The sequence below is a fragment of the Bicyclus anynana genome, chromosome 7 (assembly GCF_947172395.1).
Source record: "Bicyclus anynana chromosome 7, ilBicAnyn1.1, whole genome shotgun sequence".
Lineage (NCBI taxonomy): Eukaryota > Metazoa > Arthropoda > Insecta > Lepidoptera > Nymphalidae > Bicyclus > Bicyclus anynana.
This window is the reverse complement of record NC_069089.1, coordinates 12,386,129-12,411,598: the sequence shown is the minus strand read 5'-3', so window position 1 is coordinate 12,411,598 and position 25,470 is coordinate 12,386,129. Positions and strand designations below refer to the sequence as shown.

The window sequence follows — 25,470 nt, the reverse complement described above, 5'->3', positions numbered from 1 at the left end:
TCGCGAAGCTGAAGCGGCAATGGGCAGGTCACATAGTTGGAAGAGCCGATGGATGTTGGGGTCCCAAGGTGCTGGAATGGCGACCCCCACCAGAAAGCACAGTTTTGTTCGACCCCCCACTAGGTGGACCGAGGACATCAAGTGGGTCCGCTGGATGGTGGCTCGAGATCGTTGTGCTTGGAAGTCCATGCAAGAGGCCTATGTCCAGCAGTGGACGTCCATCTGCTGATAATAATGATGTGAAGTCTGCCAATCCGCATTGGGCCAGAGTGGTGGACTACCATCCATGTGACTCGAAAAGGAGACTCTTGCTTAACGGTGAGCCGAATATGCGTTGTTAATGATATTTAACGTTACAGGTTTTTTTTTACTGAGAAATAACTATGTATAAATTAAAATTTTCTGTTATCACGTTCTAAAAACATATGTTATTTTTTTAATATAGTAGAACGATAATGATCAATTTAAGACCATTAAAAAAAGTGTCAACTAGCCTATTGGATAGCATAATAACTATAGTAGACACAGACTGACAAATTTTCAGCCTTCATAAAATGAGGTAAGTCTGCCTATTGCAGGCTCTTGGTCGAATAAAAGTTCCCTTTAATGAGATTAAAATTTTAATATAACTAATTATAAATAATACTAGCGGATGCCCGCGATTTAGTCCGCGTGGGATTTAGTTTTTCACAAATTCCTCGGGAACCATGGATTTTTCCGGGGTAAAAAGTAGCCTGTGTTAATCCAGGCTATATATCTCAATACCAAATTTCAGCTAATTCGGTACAGTAATCGAGGCTTGAAATGGTAACAAACATACATCATCAAAATCATCAGTTTTCGAAAATCTCGGGAAACCATGATTTTTTTCGGGATAAAGCCTATGTGTTAATAATAGCCTATTTCCATTCCAAACAAACATCCATACAAACTGTCGCGTTTATAATATTAGTAGGAAAAGTAGGATAAAGCAGGTAGGTACCTGCATCTTTTCATACTTTTATGTTTGCACACACCAGTTGATAGTTCCAAAGTAATTATTCTTAAAGGTCCGAAAACACACTATGACTAAAAATAGTACAATATAAAGTAAGTACAGAGACCAGAGTACAAGTATTATAAGTTATCAATACTATAAGAGTACAAAGTAAACATCGTTGTTGATTCGGTATCATGAGTGAATCATAGATATTTAATTTGCCATTATTTGCCCAATATATTTACTTAGTAGTCCTAAAACAATAGATACGGTACATTCGGTTTAATTTACCATTCGAATTGAAATTAGATGTCAAATATTTATGTTAGATTTTTCTATAATTTCTTCAAAATAACAATTTATTTCGTTAATTCTATCTAAACATATGAAATATATGTGCCAGCCATCCAGAAACCCCTCTGGATGGCTGTTTATTTTAAACAACAAGAGTACCAGCGTGTCAAGTATTGGACCACATTAGTCAGTTCTTGGGTCAGTCACCATCTGTACATGAAACATAAATTATTATTATGAGAATAGATAGAGAGATATGAGAATATTTGCCATATCTTTGAAATATGACCAATATTCTCATTTCCCTCCAACTAGTCGGGAAATACTGTATTAGGGTTCGACAATAGACCAACGGGATGGGGATCGAACCACCACCCCTCGGTGATAAGTCCGATCGCTCTTACCGTTGATCTATTGAGGCATTTAAATTTTTTTTTTCTTATTATCAAAATGGCCATTCAAACCAGCGTAACCGCATTACAAATTCCGACTTGATAAACCTTGCGTAAGCTAAACTTATATTACATCATAACTCATGGACGAAAAGGACATATTTTAAACGTCCAATGAATTAATACGGCACCACAATGAAAATACAACATAATTATAACATCTAATATACGAATTTGGCAACGACCCAACAGACCACAGGCCAAACAATCTTCCCGAGTGACTTACTTAAATGCATGCAACTATTTACAAAATACACCGTTTTCCCACCTCGGATTCCAATGCAAACATCGCCCCATTAAATGAAGCAGCCCGTAATGAAGAGGCTCGGTTGGTATTTTGAGAGTTCTTGTAACAGATACGGTATGCTCGTATGCAGGACTTTGTGTGTGGAAATACTTGGACTTTATTAATAGTTAGCCCGCATTTTGAAGGCCGTTTTGACGTTTGTGAAGTTTGGAATTATTGACAGGCACTTACTTCATTGTTAATAGTGATGTGAAATACTAAATTCGCAAATCCTCCAAGTGCATGTCGGGTTACGCACAGTGTATCTGTGGGTTAAATTAGCATTTTAAACCCAAAACCAAACAAAAAACAACACAAGAATTAGCACATCGGTTTAAAGACTTTTCATTTAATTTTTCCAAAAAAAAATATATATATATATTAACCCTTAATATTTTAAGACGATTCCCAAAATCGAAAAATAGTGTTTGACAGACTCACCATAAATAATTTTAAAGACCTATCCAACAATACCCCTATGCAATAAACGAGTAAAATAAATCATCCCCACTTTATATGAAGGGGAGGTAAAATATTCTTAAAGATTTTTTTGCGACACTGTCGACATTTTTAGTGTACGTGCTAAATTACAGATTTCTAGTATAGACTGCAAGCCCTTGAACAAAAATTACATGTGAAATGAACCAACATGAATAACGCTTTGAAGGCTGTTACTTTAACAGAAAATAACTCACCACTGAACAGCTCAGAAATGACGGCATAGTGCTCAGAGTTATTTTCTGATATAGTAACAGCCTTCTAAGCGTTATTCACGTTGGTTCATTTCACAGGTAATTTTTGTTCAAGGGCTTGTAGTCTAGTAGTAAGTAATAGTCTGTGAGCTAAAACACGGAAGGACAGTCGAACAGACAGATGGGTGGGCATGGCGAGACTATAAGGGTTTCTGGTACGGAACCCTTAAAAACATCAAGTACTTCTTCCGTTTAGGAAAAGCATAATTTGCAAAATAAGCCCATAATAAGTCCAACAAATATTTTCCCACAAAGTTCCGTTCTAACAAAAGTTTATATTTTTTATAACGAACGCAAAAGAACTTCACGAAAAATAGCAAAGTCAATATTTATTACAGGGCATTGACTCTCTATGACTTTGAAATTTGTACTCGGAATCTTTATAGATTTTTTTATAGCATTAATTGACGGACCAACCACTTGCAACAGTGCAACTTTTCATAAAACTCCTTTTTCTGCCAAAATGTATGATTTATTTTTTCAAGTGTTTAAATTATTTTCTTATAACTGACTGTGATGTCCCCTGGGTCTCAGCTGAAAGTTAGCGCCAGGTATTGCATTTTTTGTAATTTCTAAACTGTAAGTCCATTCTGTTTGGTGTGACAGACAATCATCATCATCATCATATCAGCCGATGGTTGTAGGCCTTTTGTAGGGACTTACTAACATCACGATCCTGAGCCGTCTGCATCCAGCGAATTCCTGCGACTCGCTTGATTTTGTCAGTTCACCTAGTGGGGGGTCGACCAACACTGCGTTTTCTAGTGCGGGGTCGCTATTCCAGCACCTTGGGATCCCAATGTCATTCGGCTCTTCGAACTATGTGCTCCGCCCATTGCCACTTCAGCTTTGCGACACGTTGAACCAAGTCGGTGACTTTGGTTCTTCTGCGGATCTCCTCATCAGGTGGGTGATCATTCCTACCTAGGGACTATTCCACCCAATTCTCGCGGTACAGGTTCACTGATATCTCGACAGTGTACCTCCCTCAAACCTTCCTGTAGCCGTCCTGTAATTTCCAAAAGTACATTTTTGAATTTTCTTCAATAATCTACAAAAGAAAGTGTCAGAAGCTTAGTTAAAGAATGAGTTGACCAATCGCGTGCAAACTTGCTGCGTGACCACCGACCATAGATCACTACGCTAAGAGATAGGTACAGCGCGAAGGACATTTTTTTACACGAAACGCCCTTTTACTACTAATCAAATGGTTACTTAATCTTTGAAATAAGTAGATAAGACTTATCAATCAGTTGACATCCTCAATACTGTCTAAAGCCAAATTCGATGTGAAATATTTATCAACATACAAATTTACGCCTATTAACTTGTTCCTAATTTATTGACAGTTTGATAAATAAGGAACAATAAGATAGATATCTTTAAGTAACATTTTATAAAAAAAAAGTACATTATTTTAAATAAATAAGGTATGAAATGCGTTTTATACCTTCATTTTTAATTGGGTTGTTAATAAACATTCCACATCGAGTTTGGCTTTTGTATAATATTTAGGTAGAAAAAAAATTAAGACAAATAAGCTACACAATAATGTGATCAAATTGGTTTCAAGCCCAAATGGTTGAATAAAAATATAAAGGGATCATGGATCGTGAAAATGACAATTGTGGATAACAATTTTCCAACAACTTTTGCGTAACGAATTAGTTTGTTTCAAAGTATTAAATACTGTACAATACAATAGGAATTCGGATAAAAGCACTTTCTGAATAAAGCATGATTACCAAGTTTGCGTCTTACAATAACTTGGTTAACTTCGCGATAAGGAGCCAGGCTTTTGACTTCTTACTCCAGTAATTAGTTCAAGTTAAAGACAATAAATGAAAGTTTCTCTTTGTCAAGCAATTATCGGGCGTGAATTTATAGATACCTAAGCATTTAAATTATACTTTCTCAAACTACCCACGCATACTTCTTGGGTAGCTTCAGATTAAAGTGTTTTTGAAGTTTTGTAGTAGTCTTAAGTCATTGAGCAATTTAGACATTTGCTTAGATTCAGACTGAAAAATAAGCATATAGCAAGGATGTGCTGAGTATGCGAAAATCGTTATTCATATAATTCTCACTTATATGTATCAATGTCTAATCGGTTCGACGGTCCAATACTATGTGGCTAGGAAACGAGTCTCGGGGTCAGACTATCAAATTTTCTTCGAAGTTTATTTTCTTCTGAAAAAAAATTCAGCTCGGAGTTAGGAAGTTCATGCTTTCACCATTGCTCGGTGAGCATGTCAAGCCATCAGTACTCATTATTATCAGTGACATATTATAAAAGTGATCGTTTATGATGATAAACATAATCACCCTTAGCCCGCTGACCGTCATAGGAGGGGCTGGTAGATCTAAGATTCATATTCCAATTCCTCACATTTAAAGAAGGTAGTCTGGGCTTTAAAAATATGCTGAAAGTGATGATGAGTTCTAAATGATAAGATATTTAAGTAATCTTTACTATGAAGAAGTGTTTGAGGTCAAAGTAAAAGTCAAACTCTGTGAGGTTGAAAGGTTGTAGGGATCATTCGTATCTACCGAACCGATTTTGAAAATTACGACATTTATTTTACCTCGTGAAACCTATAATACCTAATAATCTTTTATAAAAATATAGTATAAGTAGTTTATCTAGCCTTAATATCCGGCAAAACAACAAACAAAGTATTTATCTAGTAAAACAAATCACTTCCAAACACAATCCAACTTCTGTGCAAAGAAATCGTGCCAAATAATTAAACAATCTGAATAATTTGAAGTGTGTGGTGGTGTTTTGTCACGCAACCCTGACGCGTCACTTACACGAACTGAAAATTATTTTGTTGACAAACTTCGTGTTACTAGTTCCAACAGCCTAAAGGTGCACTTACACGAGCAATTTAAATAGCTCCATATTCGACAATATTTGTTACTAGCGGACGCCCGCGACTTCGTTCGCGTGAAACTCGATGTAAACTTTCAACTACCCCTACCCTACCCTACCCATTTAATATGGGTAGGGTAGGGTAGGGATAATATATAAACCTTAGCTGAGTTTGTAGTGGGCTCTTCTCGGACCAAGGCGCGTTTGGAACCTTCGTAACTTTAATTTTAAGTTTTCCACTATTATTACTACCATTACATAAAAATAAATTATGACATAATCCTGACCTTTCAAAAGTGCTTGTAAACTAAGCCTAATTGAAATAAATGAATTTTGAATTTTTTATAACTTAATTTTAATCATTCATAGACCAATATCTACATAAACTGTACTTAGTGATGAAGTATTTTACTTTGATAAGTATAATAGCATGATTAAATAAATAAATGCGTTTAAATGTAGTTCAAAAAGTTCAAGATTTTTAAATAAAAAAATGGTTGTTGTGGCTCACTCGACATAGATAGGTATAGTGTGTTGCGGATTTTTTGGAAATATTAATAAGATCTACAATTAATTTAATATTTTATGGTTCTATCTTGTATAGTTTAGGCACCGTACGCAAATTAAGTAACTTTTCTGGTTGATTTTTTACACCTTGTGTTCGAAAAACCTAAATATATTACGGAACCCTATTTTATCCAAAATAAAATTTAGCCTATGTTACTTGTGAACAATGTTGCTTTCGAATGGTGAAAGAATTTTTAAATTGGTCTTGCAGTTTTTGAGCCTATTCATTACAAACAAACAAACAAAGTTTTCCTCTTTATAATATTAGTACAGATATCATGCCTACATGAAACTACAATTATTATTCCTGTAAACAATAAACTTGGTCCATGTAGCGCCACACCATATGGAATCTTATTAATCAATTAGACAATACATTACACTATCAATTTAGTACAGCATTAGTTTAGTGCCATCAACACACTATGACGAAGATAGAAAGAAAGTTTAGTAAAGTTTCCCAATCGAATGGATATTTGAGCAACGTGTGGGCAACATTGAGTAATATTAGGGAAAAGTGTGAATCATTATCGGCAAAAAAATTGCCGAAAAAAATTTAAATTGCTAAAATTATGCTAGCTTGATGTTGCCAAGCAATAATTGCTCCATATTTTATCCGTGTAACCGCACCGTTAGGTAAGGCTTTAACTTTGGCCTACTCTGTCAAAGTGTAGCACGTATAATTAGGATGGAAAATAACATAGTTTCATCATATCGGTGTACATGTTGTCAAAGTAATAAACCTTTCCTATTTATTTAAATAACAAAACAGCGATAATGATCTACGCTTTTAGATTATATACTTCAATACTAGTTAATTTGTAACAAGTGTCGTGTTTATAAATGTATAGTTAACTAAATGGATAGTTAATAACTTTAATTTCGTATAAATCTTTCTTCTTAAGCTGTATAATCATCTGATATTAATTTATTTACATTTATTATAACAACAAAGCTCAAGCAATCAAGCATAAACATATGTAAATAATAATTTATCCGCTCCCCCATTTGCTGGACTTCTAAGTACTTTACACAAGATAATCAAGGTTCCAGAGTAAGAAAAACTTTATGTTTATGGATATTGTAGAAAATAAACCTTGTAATAGTACAAGATTTATTTTATTGTAGAAAATAAACCTTGTAATAGTAGACCGTCAAGACGAGAAAAGTCGCGTATCTAGGGCACGTGCTACGACACGAGAGATACGAGCTTCTACAGCTCATCTTGATGGCAAAGGTTGCTGGTAGAAGAGGCGTTGGTCGCAGAAAGAAGTCTTGGCTGAGAAACATCAGAGAGTGGACCGGGATCGCGAGCGCCGCACAATTATTTCGCCTCGCGAAGGATAGAGACGAGTTCAAGAATCTGACTGCCAACCTTCGCTAGTCGGAGAGGCACCTTAAGAAGAAGAAGAATAGTACAATGTTTATATACTTAGTTACAGACCTATTGACTACGATAAAATTAAATGGTAATCTAAAGAAATAAAAACTCATTATCATGACCTGCCCACAAAATAAAGACGTAGATTAATATCTAGCTATTTTATTAGCGGAGACCGAGTAATGACCTTGCGTGACTTTTAGCACTTTAAAATATTTAACTTAACTTAAAAAATCGGTTCAATACATTTCTTTAAAGTAGAACTAACACTTTTTAATATCCTTGAACTATATCTACTGACTTAGGTACCTTATAGTCGTTTCGATCGATAACCTACGGTTTTACCCTCCTTTCTTTTATGAGTTATTTGCTGGTCCGAGGAATGCAATAAGCAATATCTTTGCATTCACAACATAAAGATAGAAATAGTTATTTGTAGGCAGCAAAATAGATTTTTACGCCGAGTGTGACGAGAGTATTGAATGTCAAAAAAAGCAAAGGATTCTGAAATTGACCCAGGAGCGAAGCGAGGGGTTCAAAAAAGAATCTTGAGCATCACGAGGCATTAAAGAACGCGAGATAGTTACAAATTTTTCATCTCGCTACAGCAAGGAAAATGCTAAGTAGAAAAATCAAAAGGTAAATTTAGCAATACTTACAAACTCTTTGTAATAACTCTGTAAACGTAATATTCCTATTATATCTACCACATATCACTAGTTACTCATGACTTTTATTTTTTAATTCATTATAAAAATACAAAGAAAAATCACTTATATTTTATTTCGGTTCTCGAGCCACCAACGCGGCAAGTTTTTATTTGAAAAAATAATAGCTAATATACTCGTATTCTTACGATTTCAGTAATCTAAAGTAATAGACTTTGGTTCTGCGGATATTTTTAGTCATTTTCTCCGCCGCTGCAAGGGACAAAGTAATTAATAATTTATTCTTCCTATCATATAATTTACTACATTTAATAAATCTCCTTGACGCTTTATTAACTGAAAATTTTGCATCACGGGATCCTATAGTTCCTAAGTCCTGTAAGGGAGTGCTTCTTCCAGCTTTCTCATTAGATTTACTTGAATTTGTTAGTTATAGGATTTTATTAAAAACAAAAATTTATCAGCATTTTTTTATTAATAAAATAATAGAGTTTAAACACTTATTAAATTGACATTAAGTTTCCTAATAAATACATACATACAAGTATTCTTTTTAGACTAAAGTATGCAACATTACAAAAGAACAAGACTGTACTATTTACATAATTAGGTATTGTACTTTCTATCTAAGAAGGCATCCCTAAAGTTTGTATTTACAAATATGTTAACAATTCGAAGCACTCACTAAAACATACCATACACGTAATATAAATATTAGTAGCAAAAACATGATATTGGCTCAAAATAAATAACTTTTCTCATAAACATGGTTTAGATGAGGTATAAAATTCCAAGAAGGAGCAAAGCTCAGAAGGTTAAAGGTGTTTAAAGCAAATTACTCATAGCACGCTATTTAATAAATTCAAATACCTTAAAGTTGTTATAAACCTCCCTTCATCTACACTGGCCCTAAAGTTCAGTAAACCCTAAACATGGGGACTTATGCTAGTCAACCACGGTCCTATATACCCACATGCCTCCAATAAGACCTCATTCGCACAAGAGCTTTTTATCCGGACGTTAAAAAAGCGTTCAAATAAATTATGAAGTTATATAAAGGTCTATTTTCAACGCTCAAAATTTAAAATGCAATACTGCTCGAAAAAAACCTCGTTTTTTAAAAACGCTATCGTGAACATATACTTGGGAATGCATTTGTTGTATTTGAACGCTTTTTTAACGTCCGTTAAAAATTCTCGTGCGAATGAAGGCTTAAACTCATTGTGTTCGTTGCGGTGTGCATGACGGCTCGACATAAAGCCTAAATCACGACCAACGCACGATGAATTTTACCGGATATCATGCCGGCAGCGCTGCAGGCATGACTGTGGGCACACAGACTGTGGGTGGCTAGCATTATATTATAACACAAGATTGATATTTTTCGGTATATATTTTATTAATTGAAATCAACAAAATTATAAAGCTATATTTTTATTGCGTATTATTTTATACTTTTGTCAATGCAATTATTGATTCATTTTATAAAATTTGTGTCCAAATGCTCGATAATAAAAAAAATATATCGTAAATATATTTACATTTAGCCTAACAAGCTATAACAGTATTTATTAAAAACACAGGTATGTCTTAAATAGCAGCTTAAAAACAACAGTTCATAATTTTGTTTGTAATGCTTTTCATCGATGTCAGAATTTTCAAGTATTATTTTGTAAAATAAACCTGATATACTGAAGAAAATATTTACCCAACGAGCCGAATATGGGTTGATAATGATGATGATTATGTGTCATTGCGATTTTCGTTTACGAAATATGAAAATGAGATGGTTTTTGATTTGAAGTTAATTATATTAGGTGGGTAATAGGCCACTATACTACACCAGGCCAATAGGTTAGTGAATGGGCCAGTAGTTTTATTCAAAGCACAGCAAAGTTGCTTGATAGCGATGATAAAAGGTTTGGTGTACTTCCAAGATGTACGAGCACATATCTCGGATTTAAATAGATTTTAGTTCGAATTTTATGACTTGTTTATTTACAAACGACACGTACCAAAAACAGATTCATTCACAGAATGTTAATAAAAATAAGTTTACAGATGATATGTCTATTCTTGAAACTATAACTTAATCTAAAAAATATATTATGTACGTATGCAACATTTAATTTTTATAAAATACAAGAAAAAAACATCATTATGAATTCACAGATACAAAAATTCGTGTTCATAAATTTACTTATTGCACAAACGAAAAATAATTTGGAATATAAAAACGATTAATCAATAATTCGCTTTATTGATTACTCATTGTACATTTTAATAACTGTTTTATCAATTAATCAATAAATTGTTTTATTTATTATTCAGTGATAATTACGATAAAACTGTTTTAACGATTAATCAATAAATCTTTTTATTGATTATTCAATATTTTAATAAATTGTTTTAATAATAATTATCACGTAATTGATGGCGTTGAGAAGCGTAAATGTTGAAGGAGTGAAAGTGTTAACAACGTCATATTTAATGTAAGCGCCGCACTCGAGCTCCGAACTGTAACAAACAAGATGATTATTATTCCAGTTAATGAAAGTACTTTTGAAAATGGAACGATGATGGTCCTTTAAAAACTTTGTTGTCGGCCTCTTTAAATATTAAACAAGTTTTGACGTTTCGAAGTAAGAGCTTATTAAAAGGATGGGCTGAATACACAATGAAACGTTAACTTCATTTTGAATGTGTTTTGATTAACGATGTAATGATTAAAAGAATATCTTTTGTCTAAGTCGTTTAAAAAAGTTTTTATAAACGGTCTAAAAGGGGCATATTATTCTTGATATAATTTCCTAAACCTATGGGTGCCTGGAAGAGATTGCTACTAAGCGATAGGCTGCATTTTGTATTCTGCTTCTTCTTATGTTTCTGTTTTGCTTGTATTTTTAATTATTGTGGTGTACAAACATAGAGTATTAAATAAAAATAAATAAACATATTTTCAACTGTTAATCAACTTACTCTTGGTCTTACACTTACTAGCATTGTCTTAATATACTGTAATATAATCTTGAAAGACCAAGACAATGTTGTCTTGGAATGTAATAAATATTATGTATCTTGTAATATTAAATCGGAAGACCAAGACGATAACACTAAGACAAGTTCAAAGAGCCAATGGACGTTGGGGATCCAAGGTGCTGGAATGGCGACCCTGCACCGGAGAGCGCAGTGTTGGTCGACTCCCCACTAGGGGGACTGAGGACATCAAGTGAGTTGCAGGAAGCCGCTGGATGCTGGCAGCTCGAGACTGTCTTGTTTGGAAGTCCATGCAAGAGGCCTATGTCCAGCAGTGGACGTCCAACGTCTGTTAATGATGATGATGATGACTAAGATTCGACTTAAACAAAGCTAAGGTACGTCTAATGCAATATTAGGACAAGGCTAAGATTTATTTTGTACCTACACGCAATAAGACTTAAAATAATTTAAGTTTTTCATAAACACAATATATTTGATAGAGCGTTAAAAATATAGAAGGAGAATTATTCTCCCGAAAACACGACTTCGTTTTTCATATACACAATATATTCGATAGAGCGTTAAAAATATAGAAGGAGAATTATTCTCCCGAAAACACGACTTCGTTTTTCATATACGCAATATATTTGATAGAGCGTTAAAAATATAGAAGGAAATTATTCTCCCGAAAACACGACTTCGTTTTTCATGTACACAACATATTTGATAGAGCGTTAAAAATATAGAAGGAGAATTATTCTCCCGAAAACACGAAATCGTTTTTCATATACACAATATATTTGATAGAGCGTTAAAAATATAGAAGGAGAATTATTCTCCCGAAAACACGAAATCATACTCGCAGTCTCACTACGAGCGGTAATAGCTTCTATACATTTTGAATCGACGTTGAAAATAACCCTTTGAAAAGCAGCACCGAGGCGTTGATAAAATGAATACTGCATGACACAATTTTCTTCTAACGAAAGGTCACCTATCGCTATGACTTTCAAAGGAATTTTATCAATTTTTTTCATATATAACAGATGTTTCTGTCGAAATAATAAAAATTGTAACCAAGCAGACTATATAGACTTAATCCTACCACGTTGTTCTGTTGTGAGTTTGTGGGCTTATGGTTATGATCATGTAGGTACTTTTTAACGATCACTGTATAAAGACCATTAAAAAAAATTTAAAATTTTTATAAACTCCCGAAGGTCATGAAGTTATTAATTAAACACACGATTAAGTCTCTTTCCGTGCCCACTCAAGTCGAGACAGACAGACAGACACGTCAAGATTATAACACCCACTATTGACAATGATAATGAAGGAGCCACAGCTAGACATGCTCTCCCAGACATAGAGTACAACACTACCAGCGCTGGATTATGATAACTAATTGCCCTAAGCAATCTTCACCTATCCATAGGTTTGTATTACTACAATACAACAAAGGAAAAAAATATAATGTTTTTTACTCAATTATCTCGGGTGTCCTTGGCAATTGCTTAAATATAGGCTAATCCAGGATTGAATATCACTAATTTTCTGAGAATTTCTCGAAAGAATGAAAAGACAATATTTCCCAGGAATCAATCCCAGGACATCATGATCCGAACCGTCTAATGCTAACCACTTGATCAACGAAATAGGATTAAGGATATACCTATAAAATATAATTTTGTTGCTGAAAGCGGATTGAATATCGATGTTTATGCAAAAGCACTAAGCTAATTATTTAAATTAGCTTTAACGGTTTATCATCTTCCTGATAGTTTTCAACTCATATTAAATTTTCTTTAACTCATAACAGGGGATTTCTGATACAAAATAATATGAAGCAAACCTATAGAATTCCGTTCCTCTTACACTTAAAAGTATGTACCTACGGTATAGAAATTTTCACTTGAAATATACCTTACCGTATATATATATACGGTAAGGTATATTTCAAGTGAAAATCCAGTTAAAATTGGTTCAGACGTACGAAAGATTAATCCGTACAAACAGAAAAAATACTTGAAAAAATACAGTTATTTTAAAATCACTGACAGACAGTTTAATTTAATTAAATGTATTGATTAACTAAACTACAAGACGGAGGTCCTGGGTTCGATCCCCGGCTGGGCCGATTGAGGTTTTCTTAATTAGTCCAGGTCTGGCTGGTGGGAGGCTTCGGCCGTGGCTAGTTACCACGTACGATTACGACGAGTAGGTACGATGTCGTGTAGAAACCGAAAGGGGTGTGGATTTTCATCCTCCTCCTAACAAGTTAGTCCGCTTCCATCTTAGATTACATCATCACTTACCATTAGATGAGATTGTAATCAAAGGCTAACATGTAAAGAAAAAAAAAACTTAGTTACTTACCTAACAACATGGCTTCTTTACTATCCGCCAGTTCTTTACTGTTCCCCACGATAGCTTCACTGCCCTCGCGCCACGCGGGAGCGACTCTTGCTGTGCATTTCACTTGCATGGTCCGACCAGCTGGCACTCGTAAGCCCAATGCTGATGACAGTAGACCATGCGCATGCTGCAATGGTGGATACTCCACTAGCAGTGTCGGGTCAACGACCTAAGGAACAAGTGTAAGTTAGCTGTTAGCTGAGAAATTAAACATCACATGTCTCAAACGGTGAAGGAAAAACATCGTAAGGAAACCTGTATACTTGAGAATTTTCTCAGTTCTCTATGTATGTGAAGTCTGCCGCATTGGGCCAGCGTGGAGGACTATTACCCTAATCCCTTAAATACTGAGAGTCGTTCGTGCTCACCAGTGAGCTGAATATGGGTTAATGATGATGATGAAGTTAGTTGGACCCGTTTATTGTATATGACTGAACGTCAACAAAGCAGAATTATTTATTTACATATTTTTAAGTCTGCGAGCCCATCAATTCGCATAGGAGTCTAAAAGAAGGACTTGGTCCTATAGTGAGCAGTTGAAATAATCTAATTATGATGACTACGATTTTGACGACCTCTGGTGCAGTTGGTAAGTATTGCTATAGTTCAGAGAGGTCCTAGGTTCGATTCCCAGTTTGGGTCAGTTAAGGATTTTATAGTTTATGAATTGTCTTGGTTTGGCCTGGTAGGCTTCGACTGCGGCTAGTTACCACACTACCGGCACAGACGTACCGCCAAGCGAAGCATTAATACGATATCGCGTAGAAACCTTCAGAGGTATGGGTATAAAAAATTGAGCTGGTTTTTCTTTACTGCTGCTTATTAAATACTTATACAACTTAACAGCCAAGCTTTCTTAAGCTCACAAATTTTTATTAGCTATAAACCCTATTATCTACCAAAATCAAGAATTTTCGTGAATACTAAAGTTTAGCGTCTCAATTAAGAAGTTTCTCACGGAAAATTGCCTATTAAAAAAAAACAGAATATTTGCCATATCTTTTTTTTTAAAATATGACCAATATTCCCATTCCCCTCCAATTAGTCGAGAAAGACTGTGAAAGTGGGTACGACAATAGACAAACGGTGATGACTGATGATGAGTCCGACCGCTACTACCATTGAGTTATTGAGGCTATATAGTAATCAATTGTAAAAATGCTCCTCGGATACTGTACCTACTACTTCTCATTGAAGAAAAAAAAGATGTTCTGGCTGTGAGAATCCTACTAATATTATAAACGCGAAAGTTTGTATGAATGTTTTATACTCTTTGACGCCACAACTACTGTATCGATTTGGCTGAAATTTGGAATAGAAATAGATTTTACTCTGGTTTGGGTGGTGATTTTCATAACTACTTTATACTACTTTTCATCCCGGAAAATCCATAGTTCCCGAGGGATTTGTGAAAAACTAAATTTCACGCAGACGAAGTCCGCTAGTTTCTTGATAATTACAGTATCGGTCATGTTTGAATCAAGACGTACTAAATAAAAAAAATACAAAGAGATTCTTAAATATAATTAAGGTTAAGCCCAAAATAAGCATTACCTTCTCACCGTCAATGTCCCAACTTAAAATGGCCGCCGGATACGAGCGACCAGAAGTACAGTTCAGAAATAAAGAATCCCCCCGCCTGTTCTCTTGCTCGTTGCCTGTTATTCTTGGTCCTTCCCGTGGTAGATCTAATTAAGAAAACGTTATAAATGAGAATTTAAAAACACATTTTAATTATTTTACCTCCTCAGGTACTGCTAATGAGATGTTAAAAGCAAGAAAATGATGTGTGTATTTTACTTGGATTTCAAAGCCGTAATTTTTATCCACAAAATTCTCTTGATATTAATTTTATTTCTGAATATATTGTATTTTCAGGAATATGTTTAGTTTGAATTATAAGTTTTCTTTAATTAAGTTATGTTAATATAATATAATATCCCGTAAATAATACGTAAAAGAAAAGTGATGAAATGAAAGAAAGCGCATAAAATTGACCCATTTTTAAATATTGTATATTTTTTAATTTTTTTAAATATGCACCGGCTTCACACGTTACTTGTAAAGACTCACTCTGGTGAGTAATCAATAAATCTGGAATTGGAAAGATGGAGAAAGTGCCTTGGAAAACACGATAAACTCTTGGTCATTATCATTAACATCTAGTATAATCGTTACTAAATCGAACGGTATCAACTAACCCCGCCAAGTCACATTTAGGCAGCTTGGATATTTTCGTCTCTTAAAATAAACAAATTAAAAAAAATACTTGAAATAGACTGTTATTAATGACAATGACATAATTATAATGCGTTATGCAACCTAGGCCTGTAGTCATGTGGCTCGTCGATTCTACAAACGCTAACGCTACGAAATCTAAAAAAACATATGAGAATGACAGATCCGATCGTTAACTTCATCATATGACCTGTTGATTACTAATGTCATTCTTTTTAATTTTTGAAGTGTTACAAATCGTAGAAAGAGTCTCGACGTGTCACATATTGTTCTATAATGTGATAATATATTATGTGTACTCACAAATAACTTCCATTTTTCCTTCACCAGCTACTGAGGCGAAGCTAGGCGCCTCTGCCGATATCTCACATCGGTATAGACCAGAAGATTTCAATGTGACCGGGTGAAGCATCACTCTTCCTTTATCCGATTTTGACAGCTTTATAGAAAGTACAAATCCTTAAATAAATATAAAAAAGAAACAAGGAAGGTTTTAGAACAATTTCTAAATAATGGAAATGGAAAGAGGGGTGAGAAAGAGGGGATATGTTTACCACAGTATTTTTTTTAAAGAGAACATAACATTTATGATCACAATCACAATCACATCACAATCACAATAATATTATAAAGGCGAAAGTTTGTGTGTAAGTGTTTAAGTATGTTTGTTCCTCTTTTACGCTGCTGCTATTGAAGCAATTTGGCTGAAATTTGGAATGGAAATAGATTTTACTCTGGATTACCACATAGACTTTTCATTCCGGAAAAATCCATGGTTCCCGCGGGATTTGTGAAAAACTGAATTTCCAAAGTCCCGGGCGTCCGCTAGTTTATAATAATTGATAAAACTAATGACAACATGAAACTCATAGTATTCTGATATTCAGCTTTTAACAATTCGTTCATTCAAATAAATATTCAGCTATCTGGTTAAACATTGCTATCAGTGTTTTGACTTGTTGCATTTTAGCGATTGCATTGAATGCTGGCAGTTAATGAATGGGCGTCCTATTAGCTGGCCAATTCAACAAGGTGGCTGCAACATAGACACGAATATATAGATTACTATATACTTAACTGGACATTATCCGCTACGTGGACTATGAAAGATAAGCTCGCGCTTAACTACAATTATGCCTAATGGCAAGCAGTAATGCGATATAATATTTCGGAGTGTGCTTTCCAAGAAGATGTCTATTCACTCTTGCTATGAAGGTGTTTAAATTGTGTAAAGAAACATAAACACCGGAAAGGCATTCCAAACATTATCTATACGACACCGCTTCCGGACGTCACAAAATAATTCACCCATTACTATCGGGTTGACTGTAAAAGGACTTACCTCGACTTTAACGCCGTCAAGTTTGTAAGCGTGTTTAGGAGGGTCGTATTTCGGCATGTAGCGATAAAACTCTTCGTTATCTCTGTACCATTTCACTGAATATAGCGTATCGCCGCCTAACTCGAACTCGCATTCCAACTGGGCTGGCTGGCCACGTATCCGATAGGAAGGGACCGTTACGTGGACTATCCTTAGTAATAGCGATTCTGTAACAATAAATAAATCATGTCGCTTTTGTGTTATCTACATGTTTGGATGCCTCTTTGCAGTGGTTAGGCTATAGTATAGGTAATAATAAAGTATAGTAATAGTGTGTGTGTAATTAGCTATGTAATTTTTGTGATCGATTGATCGATCAATGTAAATTTGCTATCATTAGCACAGCAAAATTATTAATGTTATCATTTGGAACTCGCTCCCAAGATCTTATCATAATACAAAGCCTAATATATTATTGTCCCCAACCTGTAGGTAATTTGTCAACAGTCAGGCTGTTGAAAAATGAGTTGAATAGCTTTTACATTCTTGTGATCGATTTATTCCTTTCAAGAAATGAACGCTACCAATCTCAATTAACATTTATTTGTTAAGCTTATCTATGAAATATTATATTGAAATCAATCTGTTCAATCAGCTTTTTGGAACACGTTAATTGACAAATGCGGTAGCCAACCTCCATTTTTGAAAACTTGAAATTAGTGAATAGCTCTATTCATTCTGGCTGGCAAGTTTCGGATGACCTTAGCTTGCCAACCAGCATTGGAACAGTAAGTATTGTGGATCTAAGCTTTAAAATAGCCGTGCCACCAATTCCAGAGGCTTTGGGTTCGAATCCACTTCGGGGCATGCACCTCCAACTTTTCAGTTGTGTGCATTTTAAGAAATTAAATATCACGTGTCTCAAACGGTAAAGGAAAGGTAAACATCGTGAGGAAACTTGCATACCAGAGATTTTTTTTAATTCTCTGCGTGTGTGAAGTCTGCCAATCCGCATTGGGCCAGCGTGGTGGACTATTGGCCTAACCCCTCTCATTCTGAGACTCGAGCACAGCAGTGAGCCCAATATGGGTTGATAACGAAGCTTTAAAAGTCATTCTCATAATTATATGGAAAGACAAAAAGGTAAATTGAACCATTGAAAATAAGCTACAATGAAATGTTTTTAGAAGAATCTTTAAAACAAGCAACTCTTGCAGAGGAAAATCTATTGAAAAAAAGCCATGAATTTATATCATACATTTTCATCTCAATGTAAAATTAATTGTTAGCTTTTAATGTTTCACGAACTTCTGTTACACGTGTTAAGATTAAGATGTGTATCTCTGATATTTGGGAATTACGAACAAATACGTCGTAATAGGGAAAGTTGCGAATAAGTTAAAACTGAATTGGATAAAGTTTTCAAACACATTCACGAGACAATAATATAACATAACCAAGTAATTGCTGAATGTGTCTATTTCTTGTATTTCCCCCGAGGCTTGAGATTCGGGCTTAAAGTCGTTATAAGTCAAGTAACATACGTAAGTACATAAATCAACTCATAACTAACTCAAACAAGTTTGGAGACGGTAAGAAGCTACCGGCAGTTTGAAAGTGGATATCGCTTTGAATAGACTTCTAGTAGGTAAATGAGACCCACGTTAAGATGTCTGTATTTAAGAACAAAGACGGAATAAAACTTTACATTATTTATTCGAACGACTGTTAGTGACTTTATATAGACTACAAGCCCTTGAACAAAAATTACCTGTGAAATGAACCAACGTGAATAACGCTTAGAAGGCTGTTACTATATCAGAAAATAACTCTAAACACTATGCCGTCATTTCTGAGCGGAACAGTGGTGAGTACGCTAGTAAATGGAATTTCTCAGGAACAAATTATGAATTACGACTAATTATTAATGTACGGCTTTGTTATATTGTTAAAGATGATTAAAAATAAATGTTGAAAATCCTAGTGCCGTACTAAAATGGTGGTGCTGGAAGTCAGTACAAATGTTAATTCGTCGATAACTGCAGAAGCGAAATAGGTCATTTATTACTGTACGGCATTTGTGCAATTACTTTTGTACACTTAAAGAGATGCGTGAGCCGTGATAGCCCAGTGGATATGACCTCTGCCTCCGATTCCGGAGGGTGTGGGTTCGAATCCGGTCCGGGACATGCATCTCCAACTTTTCAGTTGTGTGCATTTTAAGAAATTAAATATCACGTGTCTCAATCGGTGAAGGAAAACATCGTGAGGGAACCTGCATACCAGAGAATTATATTAATTCTCTGCGTGTGTGAAGTCTGCCAATCCGAATTGGGCCAGCGTGGTAGACTATTGGCCTAACCCCTCTCATTCTGAAAGGAGACTCGAGCTCAGCAGTGAGCCGAATATGGGTTGATGACGACTTAAAGAGATACTTTACCCGTAAACGCCGTACATATTTCCAGCGCGGGAGTCGAAAGATAAGAGTCGGAAACCTTACTCTTCACTCGCGTACTCACCTGTACCAGAAATAACGGCGGCACGGCATAGTGTTCAGAGTTATTTTCTGATATAGTAACAACCTTCTAAGCGGTATTCATGTTGGTTTATTTCACATGTAATTTTTGTTCAACGCCTTGTAATCTAATACACATAAAAAGGTAAACATTTAAAAGTATTAAAATATTTTTAGCACACTCAAAAGTGGATTATAAAAATGTCGAACAAAGGTTATGATTCACAATATTTGTCAGGACAACTTATTTAACAAATCAAACTGTAACCAAAGTAAGAAGTCGCGGACTTGTGACCGTTGTATGTAGGTTTAAAGGCGCCTTTGACAGTTAAATAACGCTCCCCTTTTCCACTCAAGTCACTCTCCCCGCCTATCCCAAGTTGTAAGTACACAAATAGATAAGGCTCGAAGCCCACGAGCATACTGAAGCCGACCGAACGACGAGCGCCTTATATCGCAAGCCATTCCCGCCAACCGATCGTTACCCTCTCTAACTCCCTACTCTTTATGGAAATAAGTTGCGCCACCAAGCGTTGGCACGAGCCAAAACGAGATCGAGCGACTTCGTAGCCATCTCAGACTACTATTTTCTACAATATCTATATTTTGAAATAGTAAATAGTTTTTGATTGCTTTAAAACGGATATTAATTACTTGAGCGTACTAATTAAAGTTATTATTTTTACGTTTAGTCTAAGTAATAGGGGATCCACTACGACAATAACAGGCTAGTGACACTTATTTTAAAGGATCTCATATCATGCATAAGCGTTCTACTAGATTGAAAAAAAATATATATTTTTGGCTCGAGACCGTTTTGTTGGAAGTCCATGCAAGAGGCCTATTTCCAGCAGTCGACGTCCATTGGCTGATAATGATGATGATGATGATGAATTTTATTTATTGCCTTTCAGTTCACTATGCTAATTCTCTATCAAACTATAATACTTGTTACGAGAGATAAAAAAAAACTAGCTTACCTTAAAAAATTGGTGCAAGATATTATGAGAATCATAACTTCTTTGGCTTATTCTAAGAAGAAGGTTTTTTAGTTCATCAAAAGGCTTTTTAAAAGGTTCCGCTAATTGACTCAAGCGAAGCATTCCTCAAACTCCTTTCATTACGAAGTAGTTACTTTGTACTGTAGATTCAAAGTACAGTCTGTACTGAGAAAGACTTTTAAAAACTTTTTAAGTATACCTTATAATATCAGAACTTTAAGCTTTTACATATTTTAACCACCCAAATAAAACAAGTCAGTAATTAAAAAATTAAATACTCGACTGCCTAACCTGCTATTTTGTATATATCGATTAATAAATAACTTTTTTCTAATTTTACCATTTTTTTAATATGTCCAATGCCCATGATATTTTCAAATCCTCTTGATGAGCCCTTGAAGTTGATACCCTAATCGCAATATTCGAAAAAAATATTTTTTTACCTCGAGTCAATACCGACGTCGTATTGGTTTTTTTTTTATTTCACCTATCTAAGAACACATAGGTTATTTAAGAAAAATCTAACGATATATTAATAACGTACATCCATTCAGAGGTTTGGAAGATAAGAGGTAATAAAGAATATTAGATATCGTATGTATGTACGTTAGTATGTAATTTTATATCATACATACATAATTACATACATACATACGAGATACGCGCGAAAATCATAACTCTTCTTGCAGTCAGGTAAAAAAATAGTAAAGATGATGTTTAAATTAATATTTCAAGATCTTCCGAATTTCCACGGCGAGAATCACTAATTTATTTTGACTTTACTTTTTCGACATGATTTTCTCATCATTAAAAATTAATTGAAATAGTTCAATGACCAATAAAACTCTAAAGTTTAATACTCAGACTAGGGTACCATTCCAAATTAAATTTAGGTTATATACAGCTTTGTTTTATTTTAATATTTTTTTACATACTAAAGTGTGCAAAAGTACCTACCTACTATAAGATGCTGCAGACGGGGATAAACAACACTTTTTTACCTACTATAATCTACCTATATAGCCGTGATAGCTCAGTGGATATTTACATTGCCTCCGTAACCGAGGGTGTGGGTTCGAATCCTGTCCGGGGCATGCACCACCAACTTTTAAGTTGTGTGCATTTTAAGAAATTAAATATCACGTGTCTCAATCGGTGAAGGAAAAACATCGTGAGGAAACCTACGTACCAGAGAATTTTCTAAATTCTCTGTGTGGGTGTAGTCTACCAAAACGCATAGGGCCAGCGTGTTGTACTATTACCCTAACCCCTCTCATTCTGAGAAGAGACTCGAACTCAGCGAGCCGAATATGGGTTGATAATGGTGATGATGATGATCTACTTAAACTGTATTTGTTACCGTTTGCGGCAACAGTAAGAATTTTATATAGGTTATTTCATTACGCTTAAGCAGTCGGGTTTTTTGTTTTTATAATAAGATTAGTATAATTTTTTTTATCAAAATCAATCCACGAGACAATCAAACGAGAAAGCTTCCTTAAAACTATTCACTATTAATATTTGCAATACAGAAAGACTACGGTGTTTTTAATTAAGTAATTACAATGAATAAAACAACAGTTGAGTGCAAGCAAAGCGCTACTTCCCTATAATTAACAAGCAAATAAGTACTTAATATTGATTAGATATTCGTTCCCTCTTGCTTACATTTTCTTTAACACGTTACCTATCCCTGCATCACATGTGATTCAATTTGGATTAAAGAAATACTGGTGCATTATATTATAATGGAAAATTTTCAAATATTCGATAGTTTGTGAGTGTAACTAGCGAGTATTTTGCGTAAAAAACGCAACAGAAAATGTATCAGACGACCTTGTTTATATGTGATACATAGCGAAATAATTTTTAAAACGTCTCGTAGAGGCCAAGAAACTAGGGTTGTAAAGCCAACTTGTTAACATTTGCATCAAAACAAACGTTGTTCGCCGAAGCCAGTATCCCAGAATTCTACGCCGTTCTACGAAATAGAATTGCGAATTTTCGAAGAAACTCCCAAGTCATCGGTCAGATACAAACTTCCTCCTCTCTCTCTAAACCTACTTTATCATTCAAAATAAAGTAGGTAATTTAAAAATAGTAAATAATAAAAACTTAAAATAAAACGATTTCGTTTTGTTTTCTGCGTAGCCGTAGCTACGTAGCACATTTAGCAATACACTAGCAGTTTCACCCGCGTGATTCCCGTTCTCTTAAGAATACGGGGATAAATTAGGTTTAAAGCACTTGGGAATAATGTAGCTTCCCAACAATAAAAGAATGTCAATCAAATCGGTAATATTTCCTCTTTTTCATATTATATCATAAGTATTAGTAAACATTACATATTATAATACACTAGCTGACGCCGCGCGAATTACCCGCGTGGTTCCCGTTCCCTTAGAAAAACGGGGATAATATATAGCCTATAGCCTTCCTTGATAAATGGGCTATCTAACACTGAAAGAATTTTTAAATCGGACAAGTAGTTCCTGAGATTAGCGCGTTCAGTCAAACTAACACACTCTTTAGCTTTATATATTAGTATAGATACGTATCTATTATTACAAATTATAGATTTCCTAAGACAAAATACACTCATAAACTAAAAAAAAGTACATTGACAATGGTTATTCATCTAGAAAACAGGTGTAATTCTATTGATGGTATCAGCTTTTAAAAGATCTCCAAAACTGTTTTGAATCTACCTAGGTACCAATGCATACATTTAAGCAAGGTGTTATACTACTAAGTCTCACTATTACTTCTTAGGGAAGTAAAATAAATTATAATTAATTCAACCATTGTAAACTATATCTAATGATTAAGTTGATTAAGAGCAACTGCTGAATTTGTACCGACCCTTCTCAGCAAATAGTCATTCGAACTTATGATAGACTTACAGTTACTACAAACAGACAAAGTTAACGTTTCAAGGTGCTTGGATACTAAGCCTAGGTATATGCCGTTTAGTTAAATTTAATAAAACTCCAGAAAAGCACGATATTCAATCATGGTTTTATTGTTCCATACGAAAATAACAAAGTAAAATATTAAAACGACTGAATATTTTGTAGCTCTGTGGCCGACCGACCTTTGCTTAATCCCGCAGGGGAGAAATTAAAAAAAAATACAAAATTACTTTATACTACGTTCAAAAAGTTTACAGCCTTTTTTCATTATAAATGGTAGATAAATATTTATTACACCATTTCATTGTGTGGATATTCCAGCGTATGATTTTTATTTAACAATTTTCAGTTGTTGTGAGGTAAAACTACTAGATACGTAGTTGAAATATAAAACTACGGAGATTCCAAACACGCACAAAGCACTCTCCCGTGAATAGTAATCCCCCACAGTAAATCGTAGTATTTCATACCGTTTTTAATAAAGTTACAATTTACTAGCAGAGCTTCAGAAAACAATGCCTATTATGTGAGTTACCAACAGACCTTGGTCACATTACATAAAGAATTTTTAAGCAATTATAATGAGATGTTAATAATAGGTTTAAAATAGGCGTCGCAAAACTTCTTTGCTAGGTATTTATCTATAAATGTATAAAATCTATAAAATCAAGTATTCACGGCATTATTAATTATGTTCATTTAGAAAACATGAAAAACTACACAATATTATGAAAGTGGACTTGTATTTTGCGTCGTCGAACTTTCTAAAATATTATTTCCTACAAAGTAGAACTGGAGTATTGGCCTATTTAAATGATATGATGAGAATTTATATTATTTCTCATGTTATTTTAAATATTATTTAGACGTATTACCTTTTATAAGTAGTAAGCTGAATAAAGCGTATATAACAATCATCCTCTCCAATAAAATCCACACTGGTCCATCACAAGTCACACACACTGTTTTAAAAAAATATATTCACTGTACACTAATTAAATAAACAAACATTGTTCTAATGCTTGTCAAGCTTTGTGATACGTGCTTTCGTGGCGCAAATAACTACGTCCGTCTCCATTGAAAGCTTATACCCGACTGAATGCTCGGAGTAGCTTTTGACAGTGTTTGTGACCGCCCAAACGCTCGGAAATAGTCGGATTATAGAGTCGCTACGTTTTCAGGACCATGAAGTTTACTTGGGAAAATCTTAAAGTAGTGCATTTAAAAGCTATAAGCCTACTTTTTTAGCCATTCCAAATTTGCTGTAGTCTCTATAATGAGCAATCGTATCAAACATGACGTGATAAAGGCAGAATGGTGGGCCATAGAAATAGAAGTTTTATTCTGTGAGATAAGCTCTCTCAGAGGCTAACTTGAATGCTGCCTGGTTTTATCTGTAGGAACCAACAGTACCAATATGTAACAATATAATTTTACATGCTGCAACAAATGATTATCAAAGATTATAATTTAATGCGAGTTAAAAATAAATGCATAACAACCCGTTTGCCTCATTAATAATTATCTATGCCGTTTGCGAAAAGTATCTACTTTGGAAATCAACAAAATTTGTGATGAAAGAACAATTCAAAATTTTAAATTTGGAAATCCCGTGACTCATAAATTTAACTTTATTTTTCTATTCGAAATTATAACCTTTGTCATAAGCTCGTAGAGATAAGCTAACCATTAACACAATAGAATACGAGTACTTAAAGAGACAGAGATGACAAACCTATAGTTATCCTTCGTTTTATGTGACATACTAAAAATATGATTTAAAGTTCTGAAAACTTAATATCTTTACTGTACAATTTTCTTTGTTCAAGCAGAAA

At 34.5% G+C, this 25,470-nt stretch overlaps 1 protein-coding gene across 1 annotated transcript; it reads right to left on the bottom strand.

The window, feature by feature from the left end:
- Window positions 1–8,710: 8,710 nt before the first annotated feature.
- LOC112055885 (uncharacterized) lies at window positions 8,711–24,718 on the bottom strand. Its single transcript, XM_024096176.2, has 6 exons — window positions 24,511–24,718; window positions 17,229–17,434; window positions 16,190–16,325; window positions 15,203–15,336; window positions 13,610–13,817; window positions 8,711–10,771 (listed from the first exon to the last, which is right to left on the bottom strand). Exons 1-6 carry the CDS (start codon window positions 24,551–24,553, stop codon window positions 10,677–10,679), a joined length of 822 nt encoding a protein of 273 aa, XP_023951944.1. The 5' UTR covers window positions 24,554–24,718; the 3' UTR covers window positions 8,711–10,676.
- Between the last annotated feature and the right edge of the window lie 752 nt (window positions 24,719–25,470).

Excerpts from the sequence above, each read along its gene's own strand:
- LOC112055885 (XM_024096176.2), bottom strand. The coding sequence starts at position 24,553 with ATGATTGTTATATACGCTTTATTCAGCTTACTACTTATAAAAG. Across the intron at positions 17,435-24,510 it reads CAGCTTACTACTTATAAAAG|AATCGCTATTACTAAGGATA; the intron begins GTAATACGTCTA and ends TTATTGTTACAG. Across the intron at positions 10,772-13,609 it reads TAAAGAAGCCATGTTGTTAG|TTCGGAGCTCGAGTGCGGCG; the intron begins GTAAGTAACTAA and ends TGTTTGTTACAG.